This window comes from Terrapene carolina, unplaced genomic scaffold (assembly GCF_002925995.2).
Source record: "Terrapene carolina triunguis isolate 2854851 unplaced genomic scaffold, T_m_triunguis-2.0 Scaffold85, whole genome shotgun sequence".
Lineage (NCBI taxonomy): Eukaryota > Metazoa > Chordata > Testudines > Emydidae > Terrapene > Terrapene triunguis.
In genome coordinates, this window is record NW_020664436.1 from 41221870 (window position 1) to 41235150 (window position 13281).

A 13281-nucleotide genomic window follows, 5' to 3' on the forward strand; every position below is an offset into this window, starting at 1 on the left:
CAACCTACTTTCCTGAGGTGTTCGTAACGGAGGTTCTACTGTACATAAGGGTGCTTATATCAATATAGCTTATTTCTGTAAATTTACTGATTTAAGCACCTTTAATGTCGTATAACCCCCTTGTGTGGATACAGTTATATTGGTATAAAGATGCTCTCTGTACAATAAGCTATCCCAATATAAGTACCTTTATACCAATATAACTGTGTCCACAGTAGAGGGTTGTAGCATTTTAACTATGTCTGCTGCTTGAAAACTGATGTAATTATAGCAGTACAAAACCTGAGAGTAAGCCAGCCCTTGATTGGGTACGTCACCTCTGACTGAAAGCAGCTTTACTACCTTCTGGAGCAGGAAGGAATTCTATAGTCAGGACATAATTCTGTGGATGCACTATTTTGGAGCAAAACAAGCCCTGTACACATTTAACTAATATGTAACAGAAATAAGCCATGGGAAAGATACAAGATGAAAAAAGATGCCATAAAAACAGGTCTTAATTAAACCTTTGGCCATAACAAATCAGCATATTTTAAAGCTGTATTTAGCTATTTATTGCTCAGTTGGCTACACTGTTACTCCACAAGATTGAAAAAGCAAACAAATCACAAAAGCAAACATTAGAATATATATTTTTTTTAATTTTTATAAATAACTTATCTGTTACAAAGACAGTTTACCCAGCTAAATCACAAAACCATCAACTCAAGATATCCAAATTAGGTTTTATTAATAAAACAGGTAAAAACTGATTTGTCAATCTTCACATAGAACTGCAGATGAAGCTGAAAAACAAGGCCTCATTTTTATAAACAAAATGCATTGAATGCAAGTGCTTTGGGTCTACTGCCTAATTACCTGGGATTGTCATTTTATTCCCACATAAAAAATGCAAAGCCTTCAAAACAAAAGGCCTTTGTGCATTCACATAGATCACTTGTAAAATTCCTATTTAAAAATGTCCACTGGCAAATGTTTACAGTGGGTGACAGTCTACTTTATCTCTTGCCTTTTGCTACATTTTAGCAGTCCCTCCAGCCTCACTTAGTGCTGCTACATTATTATTTACATGCTGTCTTTTTCACGTGTACTGTAATATAATTTCATTTTCTTGACTTCAGTTACATACATTCCTGATCACCTGAATATTTTCCTTTAAAAATAATCAAAATAAAGAGATGCTGAGGTTGCTTCAGTGTTCAAGTCTGCTTGATTTCTCTTTCCAGCCTTTATTTCAGTTGTCCTAAATATTGCTATCCTTGTTTTCTATAAATATAAGATTTCACCACCAAGTCAGGTTTAGAAACTGGCTGCCAAAACAGGAAAGTATTTAAAGTTCTCTGAACAAAGCTGTATGATGCTGCTGCTGTTGATTTTGGTACTGTATGTACTCCCCCGATAAATATCTCTTCAAGAGTCTGCAAGATACCCAGCAGATGAAGCAAGCTTAAATCAGATGCTAGTCTGTTGGTGGGTTGAAAGTTTCTTAGTTTGTTTCCTTGTGCCAGACAAAACATTATCTTGTGTCACCCACCGTAAAACTCAGTGTACAGAGTGAACTATATGTATAACTCTTCCAACTTTTCCTGCATTTTTACCAAGCTGCATCTGCAGGTCTTCACAGATCATCAGCATTTACAAGAGCAATGTACAGAATGAGCAGAGGAAAGCTATTTTGTGCATAGTTTCTTACCATTAATGCTCTTATTTTAAGGCATTGCTTCTCTCAGATAAAAGCTTAAAAAAGGGACATGATCGTGCTTAATCACTTAAAGGGAAAAAAGAAAGTTAACAAAAAAGACTATTACACTATACATACAGAAGTACAAGAAAATAATAAAGGTGAAGAAAAGAAATCACTTAAAGCAGGCTCTAGAGCTATGTACAGTAGGAAAAGCTTTGGGGTATTTCACTGTGTATTGTACAGACAATGCATGCAGTTTTTCCTTTTCATCTTTAGAGGTGATTGTATAGATTCTGGCTTCACAGAGCAGAGACGTTTTCAGGGAAGACAAGGCAAAGAGTACCACTGATTTGTGAAGTTCTTCCCCTATCCATGGGCACTGTGGCAGCAAACAGTTTAAATAGTTAAACCTTGTTCCTTTTAATTTCCTCTGCATTTGTAGTGTTTCACTGAAAGCTTTGAAAACAAAAAAGCTATCATTCTATTCCTTTCCCCTGTCAAAATTCAGTAGTGACATTGGGGGATAAAGAGGGATGGAGAACACCCAAGCACTGAACACGGTGAGAATTATCTTATTGGGATATTGGTAATACTGTACATGGTTTAGGCAGCTGGCAACCAAGTCTTTCAGCAGATTACCTTTCAGCTGATGAATATCAACTGCCTTGGACACAACACTGAGGTATTATTAGCTCTGTGGGCTGACATTTAACATTAGCAAAACACCATCTTGTCAAACCTTCAATTTTACAAAATCCTATGCATAAAATGATTTTTTCCCCAATGACAGAACAGTCCATTGTAGGTTTGTTATGGTTTTGCAAAAGATAATGGGCCTGTTGGCTTAGAAATGCCTGGGCATTTCACATTGTTCACAACGGTTTAAGGCTGGATGATTTAAAAAAGTACAGGCAGTACAATTCCACTGAGCTCCCTCGTCTTCGTCTGTGTCTGGAACAGTCTTTGGTGTTTTGACAATGGACCTTTGATCTGTAGGTGTGAAAAAGAAAAACAATTACTAAACAAGAATAACAAGGATGGACAGAATTTTGAGCTGAGTTTTGGGTAACAAACAAAATTACCTTGTACTTGTGAAAACTGCACAAGTTCTTGTAAGTGACAGAGATTTCTCTCCCGCCTCGCTCTACCTGCTGCCTATATATAGCTTAGCCAATCACATCAAAGGTAAGTCTCCCAACCACTTTTCTGTTCTCTGTCTAGCCTCTTCCTAAATTTATTTGAATACTGCAGTTTTAGCAGATTAAATTAGTCAGCAAGGGGAAGGTGCACACAGAGAAAGAGGTTATTATATAAAGTCACAAGAAAGTCTAATATTTATTTAGATTTACAACATGGAAAAAAAGGGCATGCTCTGGTCTCTGGGGGGGCTCCGAAGTAGGATTTAAAAATGTGACCCTGAACAAATGACAACAGAAAAGATCAGCAGCTTTCCCCAAACCAGAAAATGAACAGCTAGAAATATCAAAAACAATACTCTGTCCTGTTCACAAATACAGTTCTTTACTGTACCACTCTCTGCAAAAGTCTATGTAAAAAGATAGGCCCTGAAGTTCAGACTCAATGAAGCATACGGGAAGGGACCTTGAGAGGTCATCTAGTCCATCCCCCTGCACTGAGGCAGGACTAAGTAGACCTAGACTATCCCTGACAGGTGTCTGTCTAACCTGTTTTTAAAATCCTCCACTGATAGGGATTCCAGTCTCCCATGGCTACCTATTCCATACTTAACTATACTTACAGTTAGGAAGCTTTTCCTAGTATCGAACCTAAATTTTCTTGCTGCAGACTAAGCCCATTACTTTCTGTCCTACATGCAAATGGAGAATAATTGATCACCATTCTCTTTATAACAGCCCGTAACATATTGAAGACTTACCAGGTCACCCCTCAGTCTTCTTTTCTCAAAATTAAACATGTCCAGTTTTTTAACTTTTCCTCACAGGTCAGGTTTTCTAAATCTCTTATTTTTGTTGCTCTTCTCTGGACTCTCCGATTTTCCTACACTTTTTATGTAAGTGTGGCACCAAAAACTGGACACAATACTCCAGCTGAGGTCTCACCAATGCCTAGTAGAGTGGAATGATTACCTCCTGTGTCTTACATACAGCACTCCTGTCAATATATCCAAGAATTATATCTGCCTTTTTTGCAACTGCATCACACTGTTGGCTCATATTCAATTTGTGATCCACTATACCTCCCTCCCCCCGATCCTTTTCTGCAGTACTACTGCCTGGCCAGTTATTCCCCTTTTTGTATCAGTGCATTTGATTTTTCCTTCCTAAGGGTATGTCTACACTACAGGATTAATCCGAATTTAGATAATTCGAATTTGGGAAACAGGTTGTATAAATTCGATTGTGCGCGGCCACACTAAGCACCTTAATTCGGTTTTAAACCACATTAATTCGGTGGTGTGCGGCCACACTACTCCATTAACTTAAACACAGTAATTCGGTGGTGTGCGTCCACACTAACCCTAATTCGAATTAACAAAATCGATTTAGGCTCTACTCCGTTCGTCGAGGTGGAGTACAGAAATCGATTTAAAGGGCCCTTTAATTCGAATTAACTGGCTCTGTAGTGTGGACGGGTGAAGGGTTAATTCGGATTAAGGCAGCTAAATCCAAATTAAAGTCCTAGTGTAGACCAGGCCTTTGTGTAGTACTTTGCCCTTATCTTTATTGAATTTCATCTTGTTGATTTCAGACTAATTCTCCAATTTGTCATGGTCATTTTGATTTCTAATCCTGTTCTCCAAAGTGCTTGTAACCCTTCCCGATTTGGTGTCATCCACAAATTCTGTAAGTGTACTCTTCATACCATTAACAACAGTCTTTGGCTATTTAAGGTTAAGGGGAAGACGTGGGTGGGGATTCCAAAGCTGAGGGTCGCTTGTGGACAGCACCAGACCAAGGAGGGCTTCAGTTGAGTGCCTCCACTAACTGCAACTCCAGGAGAATGACAGAAAAACAGGCAGTCTCTCAAACAGCTAAGTTCCATGCGATAGGGCTTTATAGATTTTAAAAATCCCATCACCTGGAAACCAACAGGCAGCTAGTGCTGATCACAAACCAGTGAGATACACTAATTTACATTACGCACCATCTTCACTGTGTGTGTTAATTTCAGTGCAGTACCGGTAACAGTATTTAATTATATACACATACGCTATACATATCCTACCTCTCAGTATTTCACCCTTTCCTAAGCAGATTCATTTCATTACTCCAGATACAGAGGTTAGTTTTTCATGATATGTATAGTCTGTTATTACTCTCTTGAAATGGCAATGGCAAACACTTTGATAGATGGTCAGACTTCACTGTAGCTTGTTAGCATCTTTACTTACTGCTAAAAATTTATTTTTTAACTTTTTGATACATTTCTGAGTTTATTCACAACAAATATTCATCACCACCATCACAGATTCTAAGAAAATCCATTTTTCACTTTTGTGAATGGGGAAAAACACACAAGTGTCTTCAAACACTTACATCCAAAATTAATCATTCTCTACACTATATTTTAAGTGCAAATCTAAACTGTGGAGATGAGCCCAAAACAACCTCTCAATCTTAGGAGTGTTCAACTTAAGATATAGATCCAAATTTTGTAACTGAGCCCTCCTCTACTAAAATACATACTTCTGTTATGGTTGATCTTTCTCATTTTATGAGATGTGAAACTGAAAAGTAAATGAAGGACTAATTTGGCAGTTCTTGACATTCGATTTTTTAAAGTAACTTTTTAAAATTATATAAGAAACATTTGTAATGTCCAGTAATGTGTCCTAAAGCTGAATAGTATTTAAAAACTAGCTAGATTTTAATATTTTATATGATGCTAATCAATGGCAAAGTTGTGTTTTAATACTATTTAAAAAACAACACTATTTTCATTGTTCCTGAATACATTTCTATGGTGACTTAGAATCCTAAATAATTCTAATCATTATAAAAACAATCACAGAAAAATGATTTGTAAGCATTTTTGCAATAGGTGAAGCACACAAACAAAAGAGGTAGTGACCTATAACCTAAACACAATATAGCACAATAGGCACAGTCAAATCTTTATTATTAATTATAATTAATCATAACCTTTACAAATTCACTGCTTTTGAATGATGCAGATTTAATATGTTCTGGCTCAATTTGGGGAAAAAAAATCAAAAAAGTTGTCATTTGTAACAGTCACTTCTAATCATACTCAGCAGGCATCTGCTATGGTTTTGGCAGAGCTTAAAGCGCTTGCCCATATGACACTGAAGTTCTCAGAACATCTAACATTCTTCTGTCTGGTCCAACAAGGGGCTACCCCAAACTGCTGAAACGACATCCCTCCACATTGATACAGTTAAGGCATGGTTTAAGCTAAAGTATGGCTTTAGCATGGTCTGGTAACAGTTAAGTCAGATCTGCACTTACAAAACAGAACCAAATTTTTAAAGTGTCTGAACTCTGAAAAGTTACTCTAAAAATAACATATGATTCCATGTTTAGTTGCTATGATTTCCAGATCACATGTTCTCAATTTAATAAGAAACTTTTTTTCCTGTTAGCCTTGCAATCTCATCCTGGTCTCAGAAACAAGGTCAGAGTCTTTCCACTTCAAGCATTAGCACTTGTAATAAAAGGTTCTACGGGCTAAATTAGGCCTTCTGTGATACCTATGCAAACCCAGGGTCTTCAGATTATGCCCTCAGTTACACCTGAACAACTCCTTTGCCTTCAATGCAGTTGGTACAGGTACAACTAATTTGAACTTTGTAAAAAGTTCATCATTCAGAGGGAATAGAATCTGCATCTCCTGTTTGTACTGGCTTTGTAGGGTTAACAGGAACAAAAAAATTTTTTTGTCATTAACAAAAGCAGATATGACACTGAATACACACAAATCTTAACTACATTAGGAATGTGTTATCTGAATCCTACATGATGCATAATATTAACTTTTCAAAAATATTTAAAACTGTTTAACTAGGGGGTTGGAAGATTTCGATGGCAAATCACTCACATGACAGCTGCTACAGCGATCACAGAAACTCGGTCCACTAGGGAAATTAAGGACAATTGAATTGAATTCTGGTAAATTTTAAAAAATACCCACCATTATTTAAACATAGAAAATCTAGTTGCTACGCTAACTCTCAGACTGTACAACTAAGTGTTAGCAGTTCTACTTTTGATTTTTTAAAAACAGCTGACTCACCAAATGTGACTCACTGAGTTTTCAGCCCCAGGAAGCATGAAACCTCTCTCTCTCTCAGACTTGGCAGACTAAAATGTTTTAGTCTGCATTCTGAACTTCAGAAATTATTAACGCCCACTCACTCTTCATAATCCTCTTTAGAGAGGTGTAGCCCATCCCCAGATGCATGCGTCTCCTTTGGAAAATGCTCACATACTAAAGTTAAATGTTATGAATTATTTCTAAAATGTAGAGCCCACAGTTTTTATTTAAAAGTGTTGCAATAATTTATTTTAACAAATACCTTATGCTCTTAACAGAAATAGTCAGTTAAAAATATAAAGCCATGGTATTTTAAACATAACATCTGACAACCAACTTATTTAACAGTTGTTGCTACTTAAATATCAAGGGTAATCATATCTGCTTTTTGCAACGTGAATTTAAATAAGTTTTTTTTTTTAACTAAAAAAACCTCAGTTTTTTATGTAAATCAGATATTTTAAATGTTAATGAAATGATTTTTTTAAAAAAATTAAAAGATTTAAAATTAAATTTGAAACCATGACAACCTACATTAAGGCCTAAATTATATTAAAATAATTGAAATTAAGTGAAAATATTCAAGTGGTACATGTTTTCTGCTCAAGTTTTAATGAAAGTCAAATCACTGAACTGATGGAAATCAGGCGAAGCATCTGGAATTAGAGTTTAAATACTAAGCCAGCTTTTGATAGCAGTAGCTTCTTCTGCAGATGCAGAGAGAATATTGTTTTTATTTCAACTAGTTCAGTTCAATGACTAGTTCTTCCAACTGGGATTTGACAAAGCAGAAAAGTTGATTTTTTTCACTTCCATTTTATTAATAAGAACAAATGTGCGAGAGGCTGAGAGCTACTAGTTCTAAAATCTTGAAAGACATGATGGCCAGAAACAATCAGTTCTATTCACTAAGACTTATTTCTTTGTTTAATGAATCAGCTAGTTCTCAATGCAAAAATATGTTTTGATAAACTTACTTTTTTTCTTGTGTATCCAGTATGCTTAAGGTAGTTTTATTTAACTAATAAAAACAATTTTAAACTGCTGTTCTTGTGGATTTTTAATTGAATTTCAATTTTCATCCAAATGCAGCTTGACACAAATAAAAAATTAATAATCATCTAAGTACATAAAAAATGAATCAATTAACCATTTTCCAACAATCAAAAATGTAAAAATGTAGAATTTGAATAAATGTACATTAAGTTAGATAATTGCTTAAATAAACGTATAGACATAATGCATCCCCCTGGTTAGCAAAAAAAGTAGTTCCAAATTTAGTGTAAAGGCTATATTTAGTTGCAAATCAATGTTTTACTGGTTTCCAACCAAAGAGAATCAACCTTTCTTTAGGGAAATAACTAAAGTTCAAATGCAAATCAAGATTTCCTGCTTGCTTATTTAAATCATAATTAAAATCAGTGATTTAAATCCATTCTCCCTGGCTCTTTGCTATAAAAGCTTTTATTTATACTCTACCTTATATTGCTGCTACTAGTCCTTGGGCAAAATATTCAATGTCAAAGCAGCTCATCAGAAAAGTATGCTTGCAAAGTTGAGCTATTTGACTGCTTCCAGGAAAGGAGATCATCATCACATCTACAGTGCAATTACCTTCCACTAGTCTAGAATAAGGAAAGCCCACTTCTTTGATACAGTACATATGTATTTGGCATGCTGCTAAAATAGCTCCTAGTTTTTAGTATTATGTGCCAATCAGACATACTTTATAAAAGTTTCTGGGAAATTATGAACTGTCAGAAATGAGTGCTTTGCCAGTGCCAAAATTCTTTAATTAGCCACTTCTCAAATTGTGTATAAAGCAAGAACCTGAAGGAAGAGCTTCAAAAGCTCAGAACACATTAAGAATACCCATCATACATGGAGATCACAAGAAATTTGGTATACTCGCCTTGGAATTCTGTACTAACACTGTTCTTTTCTAAAGCAATATGCTTTCACTAGGGACTGTGATGAAGCCACCTAATCTAGTTTACTTAGAACTATGCAATAGATTAAGTAAATACAGATGACCAACTTTAAAAAAAAAAAACAACATAATCCAACTCGTATTTTTCATAAATAAATCTATTTTAAAATACTAAATGTAATCATTCCTCTGTATTAATTTCTTCCCTCCCTAAAAGTGTGAGAATGTATACAATGAAACAGAAAAGGAAGGAAAGCATGCAGAGGTAGGATTTACTCTCACTGACTTTCAATGAGAGTTAGGTACCTAAGACTATGTCTACACAGCAATGTAAGACTAGGGTTAGTAACTCGAGTCAGCTGAACCGTGTCAGGGAACCCTGGGCTTGAGTATCAATACTGCATTTTAATCCTAAATTAAGAATTTTCTGACCCATGCTCAAACCTAGGGCACTGGTGTCCATAAAGCAGTGCACAGACCCGAGTCAAAATAGATATATCCCAAAGTGCCCAGCTCTGTCTCCTCCTCCCACCTGCAATGTTGACACACTAGCATTATGGGTGGTGCATTATGGGAAAACTACTGCTCACCCTGTTTCCTAACTGTGATGGTGCTACTGATGGGACGGATGTGCCCAAAGGAGCACATGTGTATATAAATGGCAAAAGTAGCTCCTTTGGTGCTTCTCTCAATAGAATGACTGCCGTTTGAGAAGGACTTATGCTGAACTATCACCTAATCTGAGAATTGGGCTCACCAGCTCTAGGCTGAGTCACTGCAGCCTCCCTGCATGAAAATGTCCCTGTGCACCTGTTCTGAGGATAATTAGGACATCTGTCTCCAGGGCTGTCAAGCTATTAAAATGAAACTTTGCAATTCTTAATTTTTAAAATGGTATGTTCAGTGAAGGTGTTTTTGTTTGTTTGTATTTTTATTTATTATTGTCCGTTTTGAAAATTGACATAAAATGAAAGTATCAGAGGAAAAAGACACACACGCACACACACACACCCACCCACCCCGCAACCTGGCTGCTGGTGGCTGCAGAGTGAAGTGCATCCCCAGAGTTTGAGGTACAGTGTGCTCCAGCATGCCCTCACCCTCCAGAATCCCTTATCTCTGCCCCACCTCAGAAGGCAGGGATAAGGAATCGCAGGGAGGCTGCAGGGAAGTTTTGGATAGAGTTGCCAATTTTGGTTGGATGTATTCCTGGAGGTTTCATCACGACATAATCTTTAATTCCTGGATACTCGGTTCCCACTCACCATGCACATTGCCCGGGCGCCTCTGCACATGCAGCCCCAAGGAGGGTGGAAGCAATGGCCAGAGAATGAAGCAGGACCAAGCAGCTGCCCTGCACGGATAGGGAATGGCAGGGCTCCCGGCTCAGCATAGGGATGACCTGCAACATCCCAGCATCCAGGAGCCACCTCCTGCCTGTCAACTTCACTCCCTGCTCCAGGCAAGCTCCACACAGCAACAAAGAGGAGCTGGTACTGGGGGAGGAGCAGGAAAGGGGAGCACGCTCAACCAGGCATTTAATGGCTCTTCCTGCCGCTGTGCTGGCTGCCTGCAGCGCTGCTCCCAGTTACTCTGGGATACATCTTGAGTACTTCTGGGACCTGAGTCAAGCTAGGGCCACATGCAGACAGGAAACCAATAGGGCTCACACCCTAGGTCCTATACATTGGGACCCTGGGTCTAAGCCCTAGGTTAGCACATTTGCAGTGTGGATTCACAGAGTGAGAGAGACAGAGAGTGCATGTGTATGTGGCTTGAGCCTGTGCTCAGACCCAGACTTAAATTGCTGTATAGACATACACTTAGTGTCATTCATGCTTTTGAAAATAGACACCACAATCAATATTCAGATTGAATCAGAATTACAGCATGTATTGGTAAAGGTAAAATAAGATTTTAGTATAACTGTACTTATGCTAGGACTAAATCCAAACAGTACCTTTGGGTTTTGGTGGCACAGGACCTAGAAATCCAATATTGTCATAAAAATTATGAATAGCGCTGGGATTAAAATGTGGTCCTGAAAAAAAAAGGTAAATACAGTTTTTTTAAACAAAAATCTTTGGATATAAAAGCACAATTTTTTTGTAATGGTTACAAATGATAATACTACTATGTACATCATTAGCGCCTTTCATACCAAGATATCAATACAGGTCTGAGAAAGATATTACTGGTGGCAATGACAGGCTAAGTAACTTTCCCACTAAAGTTACCCAACAAATGAACGGCAAAGATGGGAAAAGAATCCAGATAGCTTGATTCAGTCAACAGCTCTAGCTGGCAGACTGACTGCCTAAATAATATTCAATTAAAGTTTTATATATAAAAAGCATTATATTGGTAATTTTCACCTGCCTCTTTCACATATTTGGTTTTTTAAAGTTAATTATTTTACCACAGTCCAAAGAAACACATTATTTCCCACGATACAATATGTTTTATGTATTTAGATAATTTTTTTTTTTTTTTTTTTTAAATGGAGATATCCCATCTCCTAGAACCGGAAGGGACCTTGAAAGGTCATCAAGTCCAGCCCCCTGCCTTCACTAGCAGGACCAAGTACTGATTTTGCCCAGATCCCTAAGTGGCCCCCTCAAGGATTGAACTCACAACCCTGGGTTTAGCAGGCCAATGCTCAAACCACTGAGCTATCCCTCCCCCCTTAATACACAGAAGTTCTGAGCTCCCTAACCATAATGAAACTCACAATTATGAGACACTTAAATGTATAAAAGCTACATGAAACTTATTGCTGAGCTATTACTTAATTTGAATTTCCTCAATTTCATATGTTTAAACTCTCAAGCCTAATGTTTCATAAACTTTTTCTTGTTTTAATTTCCTCTTTAAAAAGAAAAAGATGTGTACTGAAACACATCGGAAAGTTATTTTCAATCATTCACAACTTATTTCTCTTGTTTCTAACGTAGAAAAGCATACACTACCCTTGAATATTAACTGTATGCTAAGTTTGGCATTTCAAATGCCAACCATTTGAGTTCTACAAACCTCCAAAATAAATCTGATCAAATCTTAAACCATACCCAATGACTTATTTTCTGGGATGTCAGCAATCCTCTCTTTTTCTGTTTCTCAGCTACGTCCAAGGGCTCAAAACTTCACTGTAGCATTATCTTCACTAAATCCCTATTTTCTTCTTCCTTACCTGCAGGTGCACAATCTTGGTCTTCAATGACCAAAGAATCCAAAAGCAACAGGGGGGAAAAAAAGGCTTATGGCCCTGCAGATGAGGAGGGAGGACATACTGGAAGCAAATCTGAAGCACAGTTTTAACTACCTGTGGTTAGATAACGGACAGAAAAAGGTGAGGAATGCTGGCCATGCATTCCGAGAAACTTTTTTCATTCTCCGTAATTCAAAAAATAGCCAACTAGATTTTTCCAATGTTACGAAATAATTTACTTCTAGACTTATGGAAAGCATGGTGTAATAAATTTCAACCCCTGACTTTTATTTGAGGGGGTAGGTAGTGGGGAGATTATAAACTGCCACAACCAGGGGTTTAGAATGAACGTATTTTCATAACCATAACTATAATAATATTATGATAATGCAAATAACTTATGTGATGATCATGTATAGCTTAGCCTGATATTTGATTTATGTGTCATGGTGGGGGGGGGGGGGAGAAGAGAGAAAATAAAATAAAAAAAAGAATATTTATAGTTGCTGATGAACTGAGAAAGCATACTGTACCTCTTGCTTGAAAAAGATCAATCTCTTTGGTTAGGCAATCTATGTCTATCTGCAGCTGTCTGTTACAACTTCGCAACTGTTGCATTTCTTCCAGCTGAAAAAAAAATCTGTTAGACTGAGTTTTCCCACTTCAGTATCAATCACCATTCACACACAGGCGGATGTACATTTAAGCTTATTTTGGGATTGGAGATGCATCAGTCACCCCTTTGTCACGGCTTTATTGTTACGTCTTTCAGACCAAGTACATAGCACACATGCTCACAGATGAATTACTCCTGAATTACTGTCCCTTTACAGACTAATAAAGGTTTCAGATTCAGGTTACTGTACTGCCAGTAGTCCCCCAAATGATGGCTGGCAAGATACTATGACCCCTTTTCTTTGAAAAATGGTATGTTGCCTCCAAAGTGTTAGCTCCCTTTTAAACTATCCTCACAGATCATCTTGCTATACAATTGACAAGACAGATGAAGCACGAGAGGAGAAGGTGGCTAGAATGCTGGTGTTAGAAGGTGTGCTATGAAACAGATTGTAAACAGAGACTCTAGACAAACTCTAGTTATTCATGTCTTTGAGACCTTCAAACTAGCCTATTGAAATGCGGTCTCCATGGTACACCTCTACCCCGATATAACGCTACTCGATAGAACACGAATTTGGATATAAC

The 13281-nt window shown here is 37.3% G+C and overlaps 1 protein-coding gene across 1 annotated transcript in view; it reads right to left on the reverse strand.

Moving 5' to 3' along the window:
- Positions 1-643: 643 nt before the first annotated feature.
- TAB2 (TGF-beta activated kinase 1 (MAP3K7) binding protein 2) overlaps positions 644-13281 on the reverse strand; it is a 128641-nt gene continuing 116003 nt past the window's right edge. Inside the window, exons 5-7 of the mRNA XM_029911026.1 lie at positions 12612-12705; positions 10831-10911; positions 644-2674 (exon numbers count right to left, since the gene is read on the reverse strand). Of these exons, the coding sequence (XP_029766886.1) occupies positions 2529-2674; positions 10831-10911; positions 12612-12705 (321 nt within the window). The 3' untranslated portion in view covers positions 644-2528. The remainder of the gene's footprint in view (positions 2675-10830; positions 10912-12611; positions 12706-13281) is intronic.